The sequence below is a fragment of the Pezoporus occidentalis genome, unplaced genomic scaffold (genome assembly GCF_034315485.1).
Source record: "Pezoporus occidentalis ecotype Australia unplaced genomic scaffold, CSIRO_AGI_Poc_V1 ctg63, whole genome shotgun sequence".
NCBI classification, from domain to species: domain Eukaryota; kingdom Metazoa; phylum Chordata; class Aves; order Psittaciformes; family Psittacidae; genus Pezoporus; species Pezoporus occidentalis.
Genome location: NW_026915977.1, coordinates 4244603 through 4259102, shown reverse-complemented (window position 1 = coordinate 4259102; position 14500 = coordinate 4244603). Strand labels below are relative to the sequence as shown.

General features: G+C 39.2%; 1 protein-coding gene across 1 annotated transcript in view; it reads left to right on the top strand.

Moving 5' to 3' along the window:
- Positions 1-14500, top strand: part of LOC134174781 (fibronectin type-III domain-containing protein 3a-like) — a 46166-nt gene that overhangs the window by 15642 nt on the left and 16024 nt on the right. Inside the window, exons 3-8 of the mRNA XM_062640024.1 lie at positions 1849-1979; positions 6313-6388; positions 7585-7661; positions 11343-11577; positions 12779-13048; positions 14418-14473. Of these exons, the coding sequence (XP_062496008.1) occupies positions 1884-1979; positions 6313-6388; positions 7585-7661; positions 11343-11577; positions 12779-13048; positions 14418-14473 (810 nt within the window). The 5' untranslated portion in view covers positions 1849-1883. The remainder of the gene's footprint in view (positions 1-1848; positions 1980-6312; positions 6389-7584; positions 7662-11342; positions 11578-12778; positions 13049-14417; positions 14474-14500) is intronic.

Sequence of the window (14500 nt, the reverse complement as noted above, 5' to 3'; positions counted from 1 at the left end):
GGTGTGAAAGAAACTTCTGCCCTAATGTTAACATCCTGACTGGCAGGTTTACCATGCAGTTATTTTTAAATGGAGTCGTTATATACAATCAGATGAATTTGTTTCTTTGGCACAGGTAATTCAAAATCTGACAAATAGGATGGAAGATTACTCAGGAAACAAATTAACATGCTAAGGTAGTTAAGTATATTTAGGATAAACCTGGTATAAATTTAAACTCTGGAGGTCGTTTCTAGCCCTTGATCTGTTGCAGTCATATTTGGCCTCTTAAAATTGCACCTGGAGCAGACCCAGAGAACAATTGGTATGCAAAATGAGCTGGTTTCTTTGGCAGTCTTGGGTATTTTGTTGTGCTGCATTTTGTGGCTGTGTGATTTGTATCAGTTATTTTGAGATGCTTTTGCAAACAAGAAGGAATGTGGTTTTTACTGGTGGATGCTGCTAGCCTCTCCCTTGTAATGGAAGCACAGGAGAAATCATAGTGAAGGCAGTTTTCATTACAAACCCTTCAAGAACAACGTGAGTTAAACCAGAAGAAACTATAACAGTTGGGCTGTGATATTTATACCACTGTTGCTAATCTGCTGAAGATTCAGCCCCATAAGCACAAAATTAATCAGGAGTTTTCCTGTCTCCCCTGCTCCCCCAGACATTGTCATTTCCATCCTGGCTGTAGAGAACTGAAATGGGATTTGGCAGTTGTGCGTAGACTGACTTGATTCATGCACAGATTTGAGTGGAGGGAATGATTTTTATTTTTATGAAATGGACTATACTAACTGCATTTTGTCTTCTGTATGGGTTTTTAGGAGGTAATGGGAAGGGAGAAGGAAATGTCAGCATTTCCTGTATCCTGTTATCTTGTGCTTTTTATGGATGCTGAATTAACTATACCCTGAAAATTCACTAACATTTGGGTTGTATTTTGACATTTGGATTGTATTTTGACTTGTATAGTTACACATTATTCACTAGAAGCCCAAAGCTGTGCAGCACTTTTCCATGTGCAGTTCTGCATTTAGTCAAAGACACTTGTACGAAGTACTCCACTCTCTTGTGTTGCCCTAAGCTTCGTTTCCACTGTGTCAGACTTTTGTATTGACAACATGTTGCAACATTAAGGAAATTGCATGGTTTGGGGGCTTTTTTGATCATCACAGACACTGAAATGTGTGTGCAGTGTGTGTATTATTTGGCCTAAACCTTGGGTTCTGGAGTACAGGCAATTTAGAAATTGTAACTACAAAATTAGGAAGAAAGTGCTGTATAAGTGTGAGTTATGCTACTGTGTAATTACTTCACTTACATACCTGTTTCATCACTCGTGGCATGTCAAGTTGTATATGCATGGTGCATATTTGAAGAGCATTATTTTTAAAGGAGGATACGTGTTGCTTTGATTCACTGCTTGAAAAGTAGGATAATGTATCAGACCACATGGGTAGACTCCATTGTGAAGAACTTGGATTGATGATGTGATCCCCTCCATGCTTTTAAGACTGTCAGTTTGCACAAGTTTTTCAGAGTGGGCATTTTATAGTAAGTTTTGCCTACAGTTAAAATCAGTTTATTTGAACATTTTGGGGGGAGAGTTGTAGAATGTTGAATTCTGATTATATTTTCCTACTGAGTTTTCAAATGTTCTTCTATCATTAAAGGATTTGATTAATATCACTGGGCAAGTGTTTGACTTTGTTTTGTGGAAGAAGGAAAAAAAAAACACAAAGATCTGAAGGCACTACTTTGTTTTTCTTCTGAAATATTGTTGCCAAGTTAGGCAAAATAGAGAATTAATTACTCGGTGGAGGGCAAAGACATAACCGACACTGGCACTCTCTGTTTTGGCAGGTGGTTAAGCAGTTGTCAATGAATGCTTTTCAGACATGATGGCCGACCAGCCGCCTCCATTAGAAGCTACACCTATACTGAATGAAGTGCCACTTCTACCTCATATGGTTAATGGAGACAGCATACAACAGGCAAGTAAATCCAGAGCATTTTCATATAAGTCATATAATACTGTGATAGCGGTGGTAGTAGAGGGGTTGACATTCAGGTATACAGTAGAAAACAGAACAGATGAAAAACTGTTGCACAGCATGTATGATGGCTAAAAGAGGCTTGAAATAAAGGATCTGTGATACTGAAGTTAGAAAAGCAGGTGGTTCTCAGCATTGATATGATCAGTAAAATAGAAGTGCAGATATAGAGAAGAAAATAATTCCTCGTGAATATAGTGGAAATGTTGCAGATTAAAGGGACTGCTTATTACATACATGTAAGTGTTTTAAAATTAAACTACAAAATCAAAGAGTAGAAGGAATATATAATATATGGCTTTAATACAGTGCTACAGTTTTGAACGCTCTTAAAGCTCTTGTAAAATAATAAAGATTAGCAAGTGGTTGCAGTGCTCTAAACTAATTAGTCTGTTGCAGGGAAATGAAAGACCTTGGCTTCCTGATACTAAGTATCTTCATTAATAATTTAATTAATTAATAATTAAACTGAAATAAGGTAGATTTAGATTAGCTATTAGGAGGAATTTTTTCACTGTGAGGGTGGTGAGACACTGACACACGTTGCCCAGAGAAGCTGTGGCTGCCCCATCCCTGGTAGTGTTCAAGGCCAGGTTGGATGGGGCTTGGAGCAGCCTACTTTAGTGGAAGGTGTCCCTGCCTGTGGCAGGGGTTGGAGCTGGAGGAGCTTTAAGTTCCCTTTCAACCCAAACCATTGTGGGATTCTAACAGTGAAGACCTTGGCATGTTTGAATATACAGTGGATAAACAGAGTACAACAGAATCATGAATTGTTAAGGGTCAGATAGACCATGAATACTGGGAAGTTTTAAATGAGATACCCTTTACTTTGTAATTATTACAGATGGAGAAGGAGGAGAGGTGTGCATTGTTTCAGTTGTAGTATACTTGGAAAAATGAGCTTTATTTAAAAAAATTTACTCTGCATTTGTTCCTCAGGTTCTGGAGATGAAAGCACAATAACTGCATTTTGAAATAAGTAAAGCTATAGAGTCTTGAAGCTATTTCTGAAGTTCTAGCATTAGCAACGTGAAATACTAGACACTGACCAGCTGTGCAGTTGTTCATTAGGGAGTGTTTCGTGTTACATGAGGAAAAGGGATCAAATAGATCTAATTGGGCACTATCTCTGTGGCTGTATTTGTATAGCATGTCGTGTTATAGATCAGTGTGTAGAGAACGAGTGTGTATTGAGTGATCCAGGAGAAGGTGACAGCATTGGAATTTTCAGAACCTAGTGGAGACTGTTTGCAGTTGGGTGAGGTAAGTGGGAAAATGGCATTTGGAGAGTAGATAGACTCCAAGACTTTTAATTATATTGGAAATTATGAATTAGACTGTCTAGTGAAAAGTCTTCATGGGACCAAGAACATGATTTTATGTTAATGTGCCAACATTTCTCATTCTAATGTGTCTGTATATAAACAATGATGTGATGTTGTCATCTATGTCACTCTGCCATCCTTCAGTTGCCCAACACACTTGCTCCTGTCATTTTTGGCACTTTCCTCTAGACAGGCTTGTGAGCCACAGTCTCACATTTTCAAGCTTGCTTTTAAATAGAGAATTGGTTTAGCAGCTTTATTAATGCAGATGATTTTTAATTATTTTGCTGCCAGTGCTGTAGAGGATAGGCTGATTACAGAGTATTGTACAGTGAGTTTGTTCTCAGATGTAAAACTGCTTCATCTGTGTTGATCCTCCTGGTTCTGAACTGGATGCACAGGACACTTGAAGGTGTTGGCAGGTCTGACTCCCAGCACTACTCTTGTCGTCTGACTTGGCTTAGACTGACTTGTTAGAAACACTCAAGCTTCCTGGAAATTTTCCTTGGAGGAAGGTAGATGGAACTCCATTTGCTTCATTAATTGGAGTGAGTCATTCCTCCTAAGACATTGCCCCATGCATTCCTGAAATTCCAGTCTTTGAACTGCTCTACAGCCCTCTGATTACACCAGTTACTTACAGTCCTTTTCACTGGTCCTTTTCAATTAATAGTTTCCTGAACTGTTTGTGAGAACTTCAGTTAATTGAAATCCATTCTGAAGATCTGACACATGCAGAGGCTCTGAATTTTTAAAAGGATCCCTTTCCTACCTCTGAATTTTCTTGCCCTGGAAGATGAGACTTGCTGTGGGTTTAATACCTGCCTGTGGAGCCCTATCCCCAGCAGCTGCTGTTCACAGCAGACCTCATCTGTCCTGGTTCTTTGTGCTCTGGCAAAGCCCCACCCCATTATTGTCAGTGTTCTGTAAATGATTAGCATTGCTTCTCTCTTTACTTACACAAGTTCAGTAGCATTGAAGTAATACATTTACTTACATACTGAAACGACAGATCTGCTTAAGTTTCAGTCTCTTAATTGTGTCATTTAAAAAAGCGTTACCTGTCATCTGGCCTTCTGATGTAACTGTGATAAGTATTGCTTACTGGCTAGGTGTTTTTTTGGTGTTCTAGTTATGTCCAGAACTCATCTACCTAAGTAAAATTCTCCTGTACTGTGAACATACTGGCACAGGGTCTGTGTTCATACGTGCTTCTGCATCCCCTGTTAAAAAATAAAAGCTAAGATACTAAAATAGAAGCAACATGCAGGAGCTGCAAAATCGGTGTTAAATGGTGTTTATCAGTCTGCCTCTTTCAGTCCCGCTTTACATACAAGAGTTTAACAGATCTGTGCAAACCTCAGTCTCTTTCTGTGTGGAAGTTGCACCCTCAAGAGTAGAGGGAGAGAAAAGTGGGAGGTGTCAGCCGTAACTTCAGGAAACTGGTGTGTGTGCACTTACTCCATTACTTCTCCATTAGCTGGAGAAGAGTGCGTTGGTTAATGCCAGCATTAAGTGACTTGGCAAACTCTCTGGAAAAGAGTAGTCAGTGGAGTTTGTCAGAAAGCAGAGGTTGAGTGAGGGACCACAAGATCTTTTTAAGTCTCATTCTTTTCAGTGGTCTCTTTATTAATGACCAGTGTAATAGAATTGAGGCGTACTTAACAAATTCTCAGCTGATAGGAAATAGGGGGAATGGCAAGTATCTTGTAAGACTAAAATTATTTTGGTTACTGAAAGATAATCTAGAAAATTGGCAGCAAGTGCAAAATACTGTGTTTAGGTAGCCAGCTTAACATGAGGAACAGTGGGTTTCGCAGTGGTCCTTTAGAAAAAGGTCTGCAGGGGGATGGATAAAGACTGCAAGTGGAATTCATCAGTGTTGCATGGTTTCCAAAAAAAGGCAGATAAAAATCCCCAAAGGATTCATATACAGGGTTTGGCATCTAAATCACAGAAAGAAATCTTTTATTGGTGTTTTATTCTTTATTTTGTTGATGGTTAAGACATGGAGTAAGGTTTCAGGTTGAATCAGGGAATGTTGAAGTTAGATAATAAAAACTGTGATGATGGTGACAGTGAAACCATGGTGCAGATGCCTGGGGAATTTACAGAGCTTCATCACTGGAGATGTAGAAGCACTTCTGGCAGATGTGTGCATGGATTAGGGTGAAAGTGAATGCAGGTGTGTCCACACTGACCTGCAGAATCTCACTGTTAGCTGTGTTTCTTCAGTGACAGGGTTACACAAACGTGAGAAAATTCTCCTGATTTTTCAGGAGCAGTCGAGCAGAGATGATAGGCATGACCCGCTTCATCACCTCTTCTGCCCTCCTTCCACCCTCAAGTTACTTCATAGCATCAGAGAATATGTTGTCAAAATACATACCTGCATGATTTCGGTGAAAAAACATGGCTGAGTTTTGAGCAAAGCATCTTTTTTCTTTGTGGCTTGTTTTGTTTCTGTTTGTTTGATTCTGTATTTATTTGTTTTTCTTTGGGTTCTGTTTTTTTTTGTTGTTTTTTTTTAATATGCATAGAGTCATGACTGCCAGTTTAGCCCTGAAACTGAAATAATCTCACAGGCAAAGCTTGGGAAGCGAGGTGAGTCTTAGGTAATTTATTGCTTCAGTAGAAGAAGAAAAAGCAGTGTGAAAATACTGAAAACAGAACCTAAGTCAATTATTTCAAGTGTATCAAGAGAAGCACTTCTGGTTGTAATCAGAGAAAAATCCCGATTCAGCAAAGCCAATGATTTTATGTCAAAGTATTACGAAATTTCAATTCTACCCATCAGTGTTTCTCATCTTGCTTTTTTACCCTCTAAGGTAGCCAAAGCTGTATTGTTTTAATCTAACGTGGGCATAACGAAGAGTTGTTTTTTTTCCCATGTAGGTAATTTCTAGAATAAAAAAGAAAAACCAAAACACCTCTTTTGTTCCCTACAGGTTATTCTTGTGCAGGTGAACCCAGGTGAAACATTTACAATTACAACTGAAGATGGACACATTCAATGTATTCAAGGTAAAGGAAAAACTGAAGCTCTGACTCCAAATATTTTGATTCACAGAATCACTGCAGGTGTTTGTTACTGTAACGTCAGGTGTGGTTTTATATGTTCTGCAATGTAATAAATCAGATTTTTCAGTTTGTACTTAAAGCACAAAGGAGACATTGCTGAGATTCCCTGCATCTCTGCACACTTTGCTACTGGTTTACAAAAGGCTGGCATTTCAACTGGTTTTGTGATGATCCTTGAATAAGTGTCTTCCCAGAATCTTAACACCTGAATTTACATGGGATTTAGTCCACACTAATCTAAACAACTTGAACAGCTGCTCTGTGACCTCCCTTTACTGTAAGGTAGCGGCATTAGCAGTCTGCTGCTGTTGTGGGAAGCACTGCTACCCCTCTGTGTGTGGCTGCAACCTACTTCTTACCTTCTGGGTAAGTGACAGAACTCCAGATCTCAGTTGGGTCAAAATACTTCTTGTAAGTCAAATTGAATTTATCAATACTTCAATTTTTTGTTTATCATTTCAAATAATACTATATAAAGTGTGTCTGTTCTGCTTACATCAAATCCCAGACAGGAATGCTTTCTTTCAGCTTGATGTGAAAAATAAGCTATTCTTACTTAAAAGAAAAAAGTTGGTAGACCAGCTGTCAGCATCCCTGTGGTGCCAGTGTTGTTTATACAGACTTTTAACTCTTGTCACAAAATAAGAACTAAAATTTATCTAAGCTGATTTCTGTACAATTAAATAGATGCTGTTGGCTGTATAAGTGCCATGGTTGGGATAAGCCTAACCTGTGCTTTTTGTAGAATAAGGGTACATCCATACTTGCAGTCAGCAATATTATCTAAAATTCTGAAAGTTATTAAGTGGTAGTTCATATATATCTTGAATGTGAAAATGAAGTATCCTCAGTGACATAAATTGCATTATTTTTCTTGATGGAAACTTGGTACAGTCACTTTTTAATTTTTTTTGAACTCTCAATCCCAATTATTTAAGTTTCTCTCCAAACTGACCTTTTAATAGGATAGTTTAAACCTGGCTTCTAAACCTGCCTGTCTAAAATTAGCTCCGTAAATACAGTTGGATGCAGTTGCTGGCTTTTCAGGCACCAAAGTGAGACAGCACCTTGGGGAAAAAAGGTGCCTTGAGTTGGTAAAAGCCTCATTTGTTAAAAAGTGGCACCTTGTTACTTCTCAGGTCCAGCACACGTTCCTATGATGTCACCAAATGGTTCTATGCCGCCTATATTTGTGCCTCCCGGTTACGTATCTCAGGTAAACTTTAATTTCTTCTCCTGTTTCAAGATGTTTGTGGGTGTAGCTTTTTAACAATAAGGCTGTTGATTATTTTATTTGGAACAGCTGTTAAAAGCATTTCTCATGTTTTTTTCCATTGAACTTACCGGCTTTTTCACTTCAGTGTAGGCTCTCTCGCCTTCTGTTCACATAGTAAAATTTGGTCTAGCTTTCAGGATTTGTTTATAATAGTGCCACTAGGCAGTACAAGATGACTTTCAGTAAGATAGCAGATGGCTCTGAGTTGGCTGTCTGTTCGCTCCATTAACAGGATCCACATCTTGATTTTTTTCTTCAGTCCCGTTTTCAAGGTGAAAGTAGGTGCCTGGGTCATATGAATAGTCCCAGCTGACAGCAACCTGCCAGTGTCAGAGGAGTGATGAGCTCTGCTAGAAACAGTGTGGTGGGAGCATAGCTGGTGGCGGCATCGCAGTTGAACATGTCTCGTGCATACTGTGGGTTGGAGATTCATGCTTCTTACATGGAGTTTATAAGGGTCGTACACCAGCATCATTCTCTCTTTCATCCTTAGGTCATTTTTTTTTTTTCCTGGACTGCAAAAGATGTTTCTCTAACATCTTCTCATAATTCAGTTTTTTTCTATTCAAAGTTTTCAATGTGCCTTTCTTTACTAGCTCTGATCTGCTTAACATTAAGCAAAACACCCTGCTATTAGAGCAGAAGTGTGAAGAGGAGTGGTAATGCCACTGACATGTGCCTGTCAAATGAGCAGGACTCTGGGCTTCTCTCCCAGCTTTACTTTTCCATCCTCCCTGGTTTTCCACTCCTCTGTGAAGTCATAGCAGGTCAGACCTGCCTGTGGTATTTGAACTGTTATTAGAGACACTTGAAGTTACCAGTTCAGTTTACATTTTAATTGATGCATTTTTAAAGGAAAGTAATTAAAAACAAAGGTTTAAACAGAACAAGTTGGGGTCTTATTTTTTAGTGATGTTCAAAATGTGGAGTTTTCTGAGGAGGCTTGAAAACCTCGTAACTGTATATTCTTGAGCTCCCAGGCAGTTGTCTTTTGCATACAACTGTCTACATTTTGTGCTTCTGCTATTATAAGAAGGTACTTCCATGAAGACCCTGAAGAAAGGTCTGCCAGATAATTTATACATCAGTATGAAACTGAGTTTTCCATGCAAATAGTATTCAAAGCCCTGGCAAATGCTGAGGTGTACAAACTGAAAAATATATTTGTTATGTGTTTGCTGTCACATGAAACTAGGGGGGTTGTTTTATTGTCCCTTGGTCATTATGACAGGGACAGACAAGTTTGAAACAAACTGTAAATCAGAGCTTGAGGTACTTATGCTGTTCTTGTCAGTAGATGAGGCTTCAACTTTCTGCTCCCAGATCTGTCTGGAGGAGCCTGAAGATAAATACCCTGGCTTCTGCCAAAGCAGAACGAAGCAGTTTGGTAGGGGATGATGGGGGCGTAGCAGCTTTGGACTGAAAAAATCACTATGTTAATGTATCCCTTCTACCTGAATTTGTGCCATGTGTCCTATTTAATATCTATACATAAAATTGAGTTAACATAGCCATCAGAATTTGCTATGACTTTGGTTTGTATGTATTATAGCATGTGTTATGTTACAGAATGTGATGCACTTCAAGTGGTGCATTTAGTTCTGTTGATGAAGCAAAAAGCCCCCCATGTTGTTTCTAAAACAGTGTATTCAGTGTAAGCTTAGTTTTAAATGACCTCTTGTTATTTTTTTCTTCCATTTAAAGTCTGTTGAGAATTGCTAACAAATCAGCCGACTCTGAGGTCATCTCACAGCTGAACTTTGTCATAGCAATTTGTGAGTGGACACATTCCATTTCCCTTCAGAAGAATAATTTCTCGTTAGTTTGCTCTATCTTTTGCTGAGGAGCTTTTCAACATGCACTGTTGGCATAAGCAGTGTTTCAACATCCGTAATGCCTTCTTGGCCAACTCGGAAACACTACAGTGATCTCTTATAGCCAAACTAAATATGCTGTAAGAGGGGATCTCAAAGGAGCTAACAGGACAAACATTTTGCCTGCTTCCTTTAAACGGATTTACTTCATGGATTACATTTTAATAAAATCACTTTTTTGCATCTCAATTGTGTACACCCACCTGCAGCTGGGAAGCATCCCCCCACTTGCATCCACAGCTAGTATTTTCTGCTGGCTGCATGATCCATCTCTGTTAATCCTAAAGCATTGTAAGGCCCTGATTAATAGCATTTGGGATTTGCATTTTGAAATGCAACTAGGAGGAGATGGCTGGTGTAGAAGGGAGGAGGTATAAAGCTGCAGACTGATTTTAAGCCAATCTAAGAAAAATGCCTGATTTTCCTACTGGGACTTGATTAATTTTTAAGTGTCAGTTTGCCTTTAATGATGAACATTTTTCTATTATTGATTTATTTTTATTTTTCAAATTACATTGCTCATACCTCTTTAATCTCTTGTGTAAGGGAGAAAACAATTTGTTGTCTGTCTTTAAATAGGATTTAATAGAGTCTAGTTTGCTTCCGAGTCAGACTTCTCATTAGGTACAGTCTGAGTCTTCTGCCAGTGGGCTTCTGTGTTGTGGCAGAAGAAACAAACTGGAATACAACCTGGTGATTTTTTTGATAGTCAGCTCAGAAGCCTTTGGCCCTGTCAGAACTGTAGGTGCTGAAAACTTAATCCCTCAGTTACACAAAACGAGCTGTAACTGCAGAATGAGGTATTGCAGATGTCCTCTCTCTGTACTATGAACCTACCTGGAGAAAGGACCCTGTAAACCTCAGGCTGCTCGTCTGCGCCACGAGTACTAAAGATAAGACTAAAATTGTTGTACTTCAGTGTCATCATTGTTCAGTGTGTTGGCTTGTGAATCCTACTCTGGTGTTACTCTTTGACCTTGTCTTCTAAAACTTGTGTTCTGTGCAAAGTCTCTTCTCCGTTTTAAGATTTAGAGAAGCGTTATTGTGTTAAACCTTAACCTACTTTTAATGTACTGTAGGGGAAGCAATACATTGAGATAATGTATTTCATGCTGGCAGAGTTAGGTTACAGAAGGAGCCTATAAATTTAGGACACATCTTTAGAAGCGTGCATGTGCCTACGTACACATGTGCTGTCTTAGCGTCTCTTTATCCTAGAGTTCAGACGCACAGACAGGTTCCTCATCTGAATTCTCTTAGCCTGGGGCAAACATGAAATACTTTGACATTTGAGTTGGGTTGGATCATAGTACAAGACAGCAGAGCTGACTTGTAGCACTTTGTACTTGCCACAGGCGAAGAATGTGTATGTAGACGTGTACCTCAAATCTGACGACATGCAGCGACTTGTACACATGATAGCGCTGTCGGTCTGAAGCACTTCATCTGACTGCAATTACAAGTGGACTGGGAATTACAGCCTGATCAATTCACATTACTTGTTTAAAAAATATATACATTACAGATTGCTTAGCACTTTGGTGTGTGAGGCTCAGTTTCCTAAAACTGATTGCCTCAAACTCCAGTTTTTTGCAGTAACATGTGCTGGGTTCCCACTGGAATTCATTTCATTGTGTGTATCCCTGACAGACAGGTTGTGGGTATAAACTGTAGAGATTCTTCATCAAATGTGCAATATTTAAAAGATCGTTACTGTACTAACTTAATTTCGTGTGTTGCATGACAGGTGGTGGAAGAAAATGGAGTTCGTAAAGTGGTGGTGTTGCCGCACTCGGCTGAATTCCATCCTTCCATGCATCCTCCTCCTCCTCCTCCTCCCCATGTGCCACATTACATGCATCACCACCATGCTCTGCTCCCTCACCCCCCTCACCCAGTGTACCCTGCGGTTCCAGGGACAGGAGAGCTGCCACCACAGTTCATTCACCAGCATCCACCACCACACGTGTTTCAAGAACAAGGTGAGAGCGCAGGTCACGTTTAAATACACGAGAAGGCCTTTCACTTGGTGCATCTCGATGGAGACAGTCGAGTTCTGTCAGCAGCTGTCTTACACGTTTCTGTGATTTTGGGGCTAGTTGTCAGACTCGCTGACACTTACTTGTGTTGTTAAAATCCTCTGTTCTGTTCTAAGACTTTAACTTAGAAGTGTTCTAATACTGTGTATGTTCTTCATGGATCTTTACTTTTGTTACTGTAAATACCCCAATGATTTCTTCCGCCTTTCTCTAAAGTTGTGCTGTTCAAAGCTGCTGTGTTTGGTCACAACCTTGACATGAAGTTCTTTTGAAAATGCATTTAATTTGGTACTTGAATGCGTTCTTTTGACTGAACAGAGACCAGATATGACTGGAAAGAAAAAACATACATAAGCCAAAAAAATATAGTAAGCCATGTTGGAGGATGAAGTGTAAGTCCACTCTGTATTCAGATACTGAATGAAGCAATACTTAAGTGGAGGAATGGGGGCACCACTGAATTAAGTCAAGCTGTAAGCCTTATTATATGTAAACAAGCATTTAACACAAATTAGACTACATAAGACCATTCATTATCTCCCTCTCAAGCTTAAGTTGATAATTAAGCTATTTTGCCTCATGTCTAGGGTAAAAATATTCAGTAGCTCCCAAGCTATGTTTTAAAAAGTTAGATTGGGTCCTAAATTTGCTTACACTTTTTGAAAAGGTGACTGAATGTGAATATGGGTTAAATAGGAAAAATGGAAATTTGCCTGCAGGTATTTTGTGTATTTTGCTATAGAATGAAACCTCCGGGTATGGTGTTCTCCTACTACCTGATCTTTATGCTCTTACACTGATTTGAGCCCAGTCCAAAACCTCTTTATCTGGTGAGGTTCCTGAAGTCTGGTGGGGTGTGGCCAGGGAGCAGGGCAGTATGTGCAGGTTTCCTGTCTATTGCTCTGCTGCCCAGAGACTCCCGAGCATCAGCTGTGAAACTCCTCAGGACATCCCATGTGCACCAAGCCCAGGTTGCATGAGCCATGGAGCTCCACACATCTACAGACTGACAGCAAGCACAGTGAAGTCCCAGAGGTGTTCGAGTTCTGGTTCTCCTATAGCTACTTCTCTGATAACTTACAGAGTTTCTCAGCTGTCTAATAAATTGTACTGAATGATTAAGTAAGTTCTCCTTTCTTTGTAGAACCTCGTTCTCATGGAAGGACCAACTTCATTCAGCGTGATGAAAGGAGTCTCAAAATGCAAGAACACTTGAAGAAGAGGCTAAAAGACAGACAAGCCAGTGGTCATACTAACAATAAACTTAACAGTCCTCCATCTTCACCACATAAAGTTAATTCTTCCAATGCAACACTTCAGAATGGAAATGGAAAGGGACAGCAAGGGGCAGGAGGACCACCAAAGCAGAAGCGGATAGGAAAAACAAAGGGCAGTCCAGACACAGATATGGGAGGTAGGTTGCATTGAAAGGGTAAAAAAAAAAAAAAAATTAAAATCTAGGTTCTTCTGTAACAGAAAATAATATAAATTCATTGTAAAATAGTTTCTGAAAAAGGAATTTGTCAATTTCTTTGATTATTCAGGATTAGGGAAAGCCTGAAATACTTTCCATTATGTTTAGATTTCTTTTATTACCTCTAGAAATCATAGTAATGTCAGGTTTCTTCATTTGAGATTTATCAGATAAGGTCTTCAGGAAGATCAAGAATTTTAAGCCTTTTGGTTACTTCTGTGCCTTTTCTAACGCAGGACTGATCAGTGTTCCGAGCGAGGGTGAACCTGTGGGTACTTTTATAAAAGACTTCTGGTGTCCTCCTGTGTGGTATTTTTCAGATAACTAGGAGTTATTTAACATTCTGAGAAGTGGAAGGTTTGAGCAACTTGTCAAGTTGCAGGTTACTGTTCGATCAGTTGTAATTTCCGGTCAGTGCATTGTTTTGCTTGAATGAACTTTTTAATAGCTTGTGGCTGTTTGTGTATACTGGAATACTTGGTGTACAGTATCTTTCCTATTGGTTTGAAACAGTGTCACTGAAGTGCAGTTTCTTATCATGATGCCATAAATGATCTGAGCATCTTTTAGAGTTTCGTGTATGTCTTAAACTAAGTGGTCTTGTTAGGCTGCAAGGTCTAGTCCTCATTTGTGTCGCTGTTGTATTTATCTCTTCAGTGAGAGAAATAAAAGATAAACCTGACTTTGTAACTTGGGAAGGAAGTAGAGGTGGAAGTTTTCATCCAACTTGTTTCAAGGGTGAAGAATATACTTGATTATAAAGACTTGTCTTAATACACATTTGTGGGGGAAGAGTTTTTTGTTTGCAGAATAGTATCCTGCATTGTTCGACATAGGCAATTGTAAAGATAGGATTCAGTTTACAGATGTAGCCCTTTTGGTATCTGTAGCTATCTTTAGTGTGCAGTTTTGATCAGGCTTCTTTCGCATTATGCCTAGACCAAGTGTTTTGCAAGAGAAATTCAAGGAAATCATGTTCAATAGATAAGATCTTATTGTCAATTTTTTAGCACCTTTCGTTTTTGGAAGAATGTTTCTGCGTTGTCAAAGAAAACCTATTTATGCTCGGATTAGGAAAATACACCCTTTGTGCAGGATGTACTAAAAGGGTTTTTGTAACACTGTTAGTTTTGGATAGTTCATGTTTCTACCCTTCACACAGCCAAAACAAACAGGGGAAATGAACTTTGCACAATAATACTATTGTTAAACTTTTATTAAGGCAAACTCCATCTTGTGGTGGCTTTTTTGTAACAGACTGGTTTACTCTTGGGGTTTTGGGTAATCTGTTTTGTATTTGAAATTGCAGAATCTGAGACAGAGTCCAAGAAATGTGATACTCACTTGAGCATTGGCAAGCCAGTTGTAAGTATTATCCTTAAAATACCATTA